Raw genomic sequence first — 10669 nt, forward strand, 5'->3', positions numbered from 1 at the left:
TTAGCTTAGTATTGTACATCTAGCAAAGGGAGAGAGGGAATAGAAAATAAAACTGAATAGAAAATAAAATCCATCAATCAATTCTCTGCAAATTGCAATTTTCTAAACAATTGAATTCCAATAATGCAGTCAAGAGTCATGAGTTGAATCTTTATAATCCACTCCATCTAGTATAGGTTCAGACTTTCAGACCAATATCAACTGAGACACTTAAAAAGGGAAATGAGATTCAAATAGCAGGAGTTATGTTTGAATTGGAAAAAAAAATATTTATTGTTAGCCAATTACATGTAATGACAATTTTCAAAAAGCAAACTGAAGATATTTTAAAAATATAATCAAACTCCTTTGTAGTTTTGAAAGATGATTATTTATACTACAGTATAATTTACATGGAAGACTTGTAGAATTAGAATGCTTTTCTAAAAGTGTAAAAACCAAATACAGTTTCAGAGCCAGGAAATAAATATTTCTATGAACTGCCCATGGCACATCAAAACTATATTTAAAATCCATGTGGTAATTTCATATTTACAGATCTATGAATAAAGGAAATAGCCACAAATTAGCAAAAAGATTCTGCGTGCATTAGTAAGAAGCATTTCAAGCATTCCAGAGAAGAAAAAGGTTATACACATGGTAGATAGTTCTTCAAAAATGGGAGCCTAGTTCACAGCCAGCCATCATTCAAACTGGATTTAATTGTATTCTGTAAATAGATACATTACCAGAAACCCAGTGGAAATCCTGTTGAAATTTTTTAAGCATTATCTTTGTGCACATTGTTAGGGATAATTAATGCACTTGAACTTGTATCCTGGCTGACACGATCCACTGGAATAACACATTCCTTTAGAGGGTACTCCTTTGGAGATTACGATTGTTAGGTTCAAGTTACTCTAATTGTCAAAAAGTAGTACTGCATCAAATGAGAGAGACAAAGCAATTACTGTCCTTCTATTAATAATCCAAACATATATTTTTAGTGAGGCCTTTGAAAACCTTTCCATATTCAGAAAATTATCACTCTGCCCACCAGCTCCCCGAGAACTGAAAACAATTTATTTGTCCCAAATTCCCTTGATTTAAGGCTTATTAACTTTGAAATGAGATCAGTGACATTGAAAACTGTTTTGTAGTATTGCTATAGCACTGCCTGTTGGCTGCATTTTAATGAAGAAAATAAGGAAGTAGTTCATGTACTTGTCTTTGCAAAGTTTATTGTTGTAGATGGACATAGATGTAACACAAAGGAAAACTCACTATTTTGGATTTAATGACCCCTTTAGATTTTACTAAGGAATACTGTTATGATTTGCATCTAAAATGTTCCCCGAAAATCTCGTGTTCAGAGGTGGAGCTTTTGGACGGTGACCAAATCATGAGTTGTCAGTTGATAAATTCATAGCTGATTCTGCTGCTTAGAAGAGGGGTCTGGGGCTGGGGATTTAGCTCAGGGGCTGGGCATTTAGCTCAGCGGCAAAAGCGCCTGCCTGGCAAGCGCAAGGTCGTGAGTTCGGTTCCCGGTACCAGAGAGAAACAAAAAAAAAAAAAAAAAAGAAAGAAGAGGGGTCTGGCGAGAAGAAAGAGGCCACTGGGGATCCGAACCAATTCAATAGGCAATGGGTACAATGTTGTGTTCATTTAGATGGTCTCATTAATTTGGCCACTGTTAAAATAGACATTCTAATTTATAGCTGGTACATAAACAATGGTTATATTTTAATAAGCATTTTGTTTTCTGACATTATGTTGAATAGACTCTTATGTAAATAACTCATTTAAATCTGATCCTTTACAGGAGAGATAATGCACAAGTCCTTACTACCAACTCCCAACATAACCAAAAACTAGGGGCTGGGGATTTAGCTCAGTGGCACAACGCCTGACTGGCAAGTGCAAGGTCATGAGTTCGATTCCCGGTACCAGAAAAAAAAACAAAAAACCAAAACAAAACATAACCAAAAACTACATTTATTCACATAGTAACTATTCAGTGTGTACCTACTATGAGCGGCAGACTGGAGTTAGAACAGTAAACCAGCAATGCACAAGTCCTAGCTTAGGTATGTCTGCAGCTTAGCAAGGAAGAAGGGAATTTAGAACTGAGTACATTTACATGAGTGCTGAACTATCAGACCAGCCACATGTGACAAGAAAGCAAAACCCAGTTGTTGATAAGGCAAAGCTTTCTAGAGGAAGAGCCTTTAAAGTGAGTAGAAAGAAAAAGAGTTTGGTAATAGAAGATAAGGATATCCTTAGATAAAAATGATTTGTGTATGTGCTGGGTGAGGTTAAGGAGAGGTAGTGTGAGTTCTATTTAGTAGAGAAAATAAGAGAATACATTTAGGATTCACAAAACCCAACAAAGTTAGATGCACTTGAGTTGGCCAGCAGCAGCATCATATACTTTTTTTTGCAATTTGTTATTATTATTATCCTTTCTGTGCTGAGGATTGATCCCAGCACCTCAAGCCTACAAGGCAAACACTACCACTGAGCAACACTCCCAGCCCTGCAATTGATTTTAAATCTTTCTTTTCATGTGGCCTACAGCCAAACACTGGGGGTAGACCAGATCATTTCTATCAACAAAATTATAGAGATGTGTCTCTAATTCAGAAAGTAGGTGACCAAAGAAATTTCTTTCTTTTTATGAGTCAGTGGAGTTTTGGAAATTTGACTACAGGTTGTACTTTTTTTTTGCTTTGCCTGTAGCAAAACATCACTGAAACCATCATGAGAATTCCTCATTGTTCTTTTATTTGATTCTTATGCTTATGATTTCAAGATTTGTTCTCAAGTAGTCTAAGTCTAACTGTATAAAACATCACCCTGTGTAAGATGATCCTTGCGATGTTTGGTTTTCTCAAAATTCTATTTTGTAATATGGATGTTTTTCCTTCTCTATAAATAGATTTAGTAAAGGAAACATTACTTCCTTCATTCGTTCCACAGATATGGGTCTCCTGCTATTTGCCAAGCAGTGACTAAGTTTTCTTATCTGTTAGCAAGGAGCACACAATTTCTCATAGTAATTCAGACAATGATTTTCAAGAATTTCTATAAAAGCCCTCTTCAAAACATAGCACTGTGGTAAAAGGAAGGGGATTTTCTTTTGTTCAAGAGCTTGGAGATAAAAATAATCATATCAGCACATACCTGAAATGGGAAAAATGCATGAAAACTGTTCTTCCTGTTAACAAAGGCTAGAATACATGCTTCCAGTTTCCATGACAGCCCAACCAAACAGATCACAGAAGCCATAAACGTGGTCTTTTATATCGATGACTTGTTTCCCAAATAACAGGACCATGAGCAATCTAAAAAATAATGACTGGTGCTGTTCTTCTTATGAAAACACAATTTATCAGATTATTGAAACCAGAAGGAATGTTGTTTGAAAAAAAGATGCAAAATTGGAAATTATGGTTTCATTTAATAATGTCTACCTTTAAGGTTTTCATTTTTTTAAAAATTTATTGAAAAACCTGATAAACACCACAGCAATGGGCAGATGCTTCCTGCCACTCTCTTACTTGTATATTTAAAAATGGTTAAAATGGTAACACTTATGTTACATATACTTTTTAATTCACTTTTTAAAAGAGAATATGCAAGTGAGGGAGGAAAAACAAGAAAGTTAAAAACTTCTGCTGCCATAGCTATCTTCCCTTTGTCTAACTTATTTTAGTAGATATAATTAGGGAATTGCTTGAGCATCCCTCTGGCAGGAGAAAATTCTAAAGTTTAAATTGAAACAAAAAGCAACAGAAAATAAGGATTTTTGACACCCCAAAGTCAATCCACATGAACTCTATAGTGGCCTCGTAGATGTGTTCTGAATGTTCACCCTGATCTCCCAGAAAAAGGAAAAGAGCGAGGCGAGTGGGAGAAAGGTAGGTAAGGATGGCAGGAAGGGAGAAAGGAAAACAAGACACTGCGGAAGGAAGCTAGGAAAAGACAAAGACCATTTGCTGACCCTGCTGTTTTATTTCCCAGAATGATTCGATACCTCAAGAAGATTTCACTCCAGATGTGTACAGAGTTTTCCTGAACAATCTTTGCCCTCGACCAGAGATTGATAACATCTTTTCCGAATTGTAAGAGCATGTGTTTTAATTCACTTTTTTTCCAGTTTGTGTGTTGATAATCAGTGAGGCTAGGGCAGTGTTTTGAGAAGGGCTGGGAGGAGATGGAGGAACATAGGCCGCCATGTTTAAAAGCAGTGTTCCTGGGCGACCTGTTGGACATCCTCACACATTCTTGGCCTTGAGGGGAAACCATTGCATTTCATGAGTAGACATTTGCTATGATTTATTTTTGGACACCCTTGCTTTAGTGTACTCAGGTGGCTTTGTGTGCTTTGAAGAATATAAATAGAACAAGGAGACATCTTTGTTTAGTGGATGAGGATTTAGGCAGCAGAAAGAGCTCTGGACTGGGAGCTATTCATGTAATCTGTCTGAACCACTTTAGAGAAATGAGAAGCTGGAATTACTAAGCACACTCCTGAATGGAAAATCATTTGCTCTTATGTAGATATTACAAACTTAAGTGAGCATTGCTTAAAAAAAAAAAAAGACTGAAGAAAAGAAAAGAAACAAACCAAAAACTCAAAACATATGTGTAGAAGTATCTGCCTTGTTTTCTTGCTATACTAAAATCCAGGTAATTGCAGAAAATCAGTCCAAAATTGGTAAACAAAACAAGGAGGAAAGCAGGCAAGCAGTGTTGCTGAGAATGACATGGTACACTGGATGTTTGTTCCTTGTGATGTTCATTGTTATGAAATATTTATTGAACATGTGCAGTACTTACCCAGTTGAACTTTGGGTTCTTAATAAAACTGAATGGGGTAGTTTGAGTCACACTTTGAGTTATATAGACCTTTATGAAAGAATAACATTAATGAAATGAAAAATGTTGTTTTCATTTATTAAACTACGAGTAACAAGTACATCTTTAAATGATTAAGTGGGACATGAGAGTTTGATGATGAAATCATAAGTTTAGTGTTATAATAAAAAAATTAATACCTGTATTCAATTTAGAGTGCATTCTTCCACATGCAGTATTCCCCTTCTATGGGTTTCCTTAAGCTTGTGATATTTTTTCATGGGTCTTGAGATTTAATGGTGGTAGTTACAAAAGACAATTAGTAGCCCATAAGGGGATAAAACTGCAGTTGAGAAGCACCATTATTTTTTCAGACGAGAAAAGAATTTTATTTCTTTTTGTTTTTTTGAGACTGGGTCTCACCATGGAGTCCAGGCTGGCTTCAAACTTGCTCTGTAGCCCAGGTTAGCCTCTAACTCCAGGCACTCCTGCTGCCATCTCAACTGCTGGGATTATAGGCATGTGCCACCACACCTGGCTTTAAGATAGGAATTTTAACACAGTGTTAAATTTTTGGGTACGATTTGATTTTATTGTTTTCCTGTTGTTATATGCATGACTGAGACTTGGTGGAAAATATTATAATTTCTTGGTTTTTCAACTGTTTTTAGTGGTGCCAAAAGCAAGCCATATCTTACTGTTGATCAGATGATGGATTTTATCAACCTTAAGCAGCGGGACCCCCGGCTAAATGAAATCCTTTATCCACCTCTGAAACAAGAGCAAGTCCAAGTATTGATTGAAAAGTATGAACCCAACAGTAGCCTTGCCAAAAAAGGTCAGTACACAGTGTTCTATACAACGGCCACAGAGTTCTTGTTTCCAGTTGGAAATGGGTCACACTCTGGTGGTTAGGATCCTTGAAGATTGTTTGGGGTCACTTTCTCTCATTTGTACGTTGGTTTTGCCTGCTGTCTGAAATCACCAGTCTGTTCACCAGAAGCAGATTTGTTTTAAGCTTTGGGATGTGATTTTTGTTTTGTATATTATGTATGTAACTTTTTTTTAGAGGTCTCATCATTTGTTCTGTTTTAGATTTACCCAGGGACTGTATTTTTCCTCCTATAGGAAATTCACTATCTTTAAGACTGCCTTTTAGGGTCCCTTTCCAGAAAGCACATTAACTCTCCAGAGGTTTTTTTCCTTAACCTCTAAAACTTCAGAGAATATTTTGAAATTCAAGTCCTCTATAGAAAAAACTTTAGTGTTAGTAGAAAAAAAAAAATTAATCCTTAACTTGATATCAGAAAGTCAGCTCTAAGTTGCTTGAAAGTTATTAAGAAATTTATGGTTTCAATTCTGGAGAAATAAATTGCCAAAATATAACCGTGAAATTTAGTTGCTGGAAGTTTTTAGTTGAATGTGACCGTGCTGTCCCCAAACAAGATCTTTGGCTGCTTTTTCTAAGTCTCGTCTGGATTGAAATATCTTCATCGAGAAAATTGGTGTGTTATAATTGATGTTATAGCAAATTGCCTAGATACTCCACTGGAAGGAAAAGAAAGTACAACTAACCAACCACTGAGAAGAAATGAGTCTCATATTAGTATGCAGGCAAATTATATAGTAATAGAAATAGCTCTAGCAAAGTCATGGTCATGGTCATGACTATGAAAGTTTATTGTAAAAATAGATTTAAAAATGTTTTATCCATTGTACATATTCTGGAATTATTCTTCCAAATAGAACATGAATGTATTTAATGAGTATAAAATGTGGTATTGTTGGGACTTCATAGATGACTTTTTAGTTTTTATTTTCGTGATCGAGCCCTTTGTTGTCGTCAGCACTGTTGTTGTTAATGTGGGAGTGAGGTCAACCAAAGCAAGCAGCTGACCCGACAGTGTCTTGGCATTGCCAAGCTTGCTCTTCCAAACCCAATTAAGTATGATGCCCTTTCGACCCTAAAGCCCTTTTTGACTGTTACTTATCATTAAGTGGAGAGCAGCTTGCTGGAGAAATTTGTCTGTGTAGCCTGCTATTTACCTTATGAAATGAAAACTTTCCCAAGAATCCCCAACACAATGTTGTGAGAAATCCTTTGTGACTTCTAAACACTATTAGCTCCAGACACGAGGAAGACAAAAAGCTTCTATGAAATCAGTGAGGCCTCTAAGGCATGGACTTTGCCCTTTGGCCCCCTGTCACGCCACACTGGTGATGGTTCATGCTTCAGCTGGTGTGTGACACCTCCGAACATCATCCACTTAGAGAGAGCAGAAAGTACAAAGGGAAAGATTGTGATAGGTTCCTATAAAACCCTAGGATCTTAGAAGAACCAGTTTTCACACTAATGAAAATTAAAAATATGTCTCCTAGTGTTTGTCACTATTATTAGTGCCATTTTGCAAGCATATAAGGTATGGATTTCACAATCACAGCAGTGTGTAAATTTTTCTCTTTTTTTGTCTTTTTGAGACAAGGTTTCACTATGCAGTTCAGGCTGGCCTTGAACTCATTTTATAGCCCAGCCTGACTTTGAACTCAAGGCAATTCTGCCTCAGCCTTCTGAGTGCTGGGATTACAGGTGTGTACAACCACATCCAGCAATAGCATGTAAAATAAAGATTGTTAAAAGACAACTTTTTTCTTGTCTAACCTTCTAAGATATTGATTATGAATCCTCTGTATCACCCTTAATCACAAAAAGAGGTGATATAGAACAGTGACAGTTTCAAAGCTGGGATTCATTTCCCTAGTAAAATGGTCTTGGTACTTAACCTCTCTGTACTTTAATTATTTCATCTTGAAAACTGAGAGAAGAATTCTTGATGGGCTTTCTGTGAATTTGAATTAAGTAATAGCTGAGAAGCATTTAGAAAGAAGAGTATCTGGCCCATTGATGGGAATGGAAACATATTAACTCTTCACTCAATGTAGTATGTTGGTTTTACTTCCTCTGATGTTTTCATCAGTTTTTTCTAGAAGTACTCAAGAGGTATAGGCCTTAGACTCTTATATTTTCCCCAGCATCCACAAGGTGCAATTCTTAATGAAACTTGTAGGTGTGAACTAATCATTGACATAAAGCACTTGTGCCCTAACCTATTACCTGAGAATGTCCACTTGTGGTCTCTGTCCAGGAAAGTTGACATTGGTGTCACTCCACTGAAAGTCTCATCTAGCACAGGTGAAGGACAGGAGCTTTGGAATCCAACACTTGGAATATGGCTAAAATGCCAAACAACTACTAGTACATGAGATGCACATTTTGTCAAGGAGGGGACTCCGGTAACAATTCTTTGGTTCTTGCTGGCTAGATCTGTCATCCCTTCCTCTCTGCATCTTATGTGGAAGAAATTCTTGTCTCCAGCAGCCAACTCAACAAAGTACAAAAGGCCTAAGTAGGCCACCTTCAGCTTCAAGGCATGTACACACAAAGGGGTTCATGATAAATGCCTTGTTGTAAGGATAAAGTGAGGTTATGTATGTTAATGTTTAGTTCACCATTCAATCATCATCTCATAAGTGTCACAAATTGCTATTATTATTATTATTATTATTATTATTATTGATACCAGGAATAGAACTCAGGATCTTGCACTTGCCAGGCAGGTGCTGCACCCCTGAGTTATATTCTGGGCCCCATTAAATTATTATTGTCATTTTTTAAACCAGGCCAGTATAGTTCTGGAGAAAGCACATAATTTCTGATGTTCAGACTCAAACCTACAAGCAAATCTGCATTCATTTATTCAAATTTGGTGTTCAATAAATTGTTAGTGAAAGGCAAGAAGCAGTGGCCTGTGACAGATTCAAAGACAAAGCCTGTGCTTCTTGAGGCTTGCACCCTTTTCCAAAAAATAAGACATGAAAATAAAGAACTGTCTCTTCTCAGATTCCAATGTATACAGCAATCACCTGAGACCTAGTTAAAATGCATTTTCTGAATTCTGCATTTCTAAGAAGTGACTGGCAGTGTTGATACTGATGGGCCAGGGACCACACTGAGTCCAGCCAGGCTATGAGAGATACAGGCAGTGTGCAGTGAGTAGGAAGGAGGAGAGATGTTGTCTGAGTTACTTTGTTATCTCTGAGGCACAGTAATTGACACCCACAAGTTAAACCAAGTTAAAGGTTTATTTTGACTCAAAGTTTGTAGAGGTTTCAGTTCATAGTTGGCTCAGTCCAAGGCCAGGTGGTATGGCAGAGAGGTATGGCAGAAGAGAAACAGTTCATGGCTTGCCAGGAAAAAGCTGACAGGAATCAAGGGGGGAGGAGGGACCTATCCTCTTCCCGGCCACACTCAGAGTGACCCACCTCTTCCCACCAGACTTCACCTCCTCACATCACACCCACCCTTCAGTGGATTAATCCAATGATGAGCATCACATACCCATGATCCAAATACCCCCCCCAATGCCCCACCCATGAGCACATGAAGCTTTGGGGGAACATCTAGATATAAAGCATAACAGATGTCTTCCTCTAGGGAAGGTTCAAGGAAAAGATAATATTCATGCTGAATTGAATTCAACAGGGATGAATTAGAGATTATTTGGGGACAGAGGATAGCATTCACTCCTTCATTCAACAAATGTTTCTTAAGAAGTTACATGTTAAGTAGCAAGAAAATTTAAGACACAATCTTGAAGATTCACAAGGTAAATCAAAAGAGATCTAAGGAAAGACAACTACATTTAGAATCAAAATGAAGACAATTTTTTTTCTAAGTTTTCCATTCATTATCCAGAATAAATATCATTTTTCAGTATAAGCAAACCTTATTTCTTATCCAAAAATGCAAGTAAGGAAATGACGTTGAACTTATGTTACCTCATACCCAGTTAACTTGTTTACTGCTTTTGCTCTAATTATATGAACAAAGAAGAGTAGAGAAAATTGTTTTCTTATATTCTTATTTCATAATCAAAAGGATAATGATTTTGAAATTTATTTTTAGGACTAAGAAATTACTGGGTTAGGTCATAATTCTTTAGTAAGGATTTGAAATTTATTTTTCTAAGATAAATTTGATTTTTCTCATAACATATGATACTTGGCTTTAGGATTCTTTTCAGGCACTCCTTTGGTGCCTTTTTTATTCATGAGGTAACTATGAGTAAACTTCAACAAAGCATAATTTGAGGAAGTTTTTTTATGAGCTTAATATGATGACTGGTATGGATCTGCAAGGAAATAGGCTTCATTCACTATGGGAGAATATTTTCTTGTTACTGTGAATCAAACTCAGGACCTTGTGCTTGCCAGGCAGGCGCTGTGCAGCTGAGCTATATCCCTGACCCACTATGGGGCTTAAAAATGCATATTAACATTTTACAAAGTGGCCAAGCAAGTCTTCGAGTTTAAATAATTTACCTAAGATTTGATACCAACATCCTAGTCAAGAAACAGAGTATTTAACCTTCAGTCATTGATTAGTATATTTTGATCAATAAACTCATACTGAAACAATAGGAAAACTTAACATCACATTATATCTTTTTCTTCTGCTGCCTCAATTTCACCTAGTTCTTCAAGTGTGCCCAAGCATGAATTACATTGATGTTGATCTCAGTACTGGCTGATCCATAAACACAGTCTCATTTATCTGGGAAGAATACTTCTTTATTGCCTAGTGTTATGGTTGAAACATTGTGTCAACTTGGGGAGTCTAGAGGTTTGGCTAAGTGACTCAGCAGGAAGCCAGGATACTTACTTTGTATACATCCTGAGCCTGTGAAAGAGGAGGGCAAAGATTATGTGAGAGCTACACCCCCCTTAGGTGGGGGTAGCCTGTTTACAAAGTAAGGCAGGGAAAAAAGAAGCT

General features: G+C 36.9%; 1 protein-coding gene across 1 annotated transcript in view; it reads left to right on the top strand.

The window, feature by feature from the left end:
• Positions 1-10669, top strand: part of Plcb1 (phospholipase C, beta 1 (phosphoinositide-specific)) — a gene marked incomplete at its 5' end in the record, with an annotated part of 704492 nt that overhangs the window by 493159 nt on the left and 200664 nt on the right. The window contains 2 exon segments of the mRNA XM_005380862.2: positions 4003-4103; positions 5511-5677. Coding sequence (XP_005380919.1) covers positions 4003-4103; positions 5511-5677 — 268 coding nt within the window.

This window comes from Chinchilla lanigera, unplaced genomic scaffold, assembly GCF_000276665.1.
Source record: "Chinchilla lanigera isolate Chin_1 unplaced genomic scaffold, ChiLan1.0 scaffold00014, whole genome shotgun sequence".
NCBI lineage: Eukaryota > Metazoa > Chordata > Mammalia > Rodentia > Chinchillidae > Chinchilla > Chinchilla lanigera.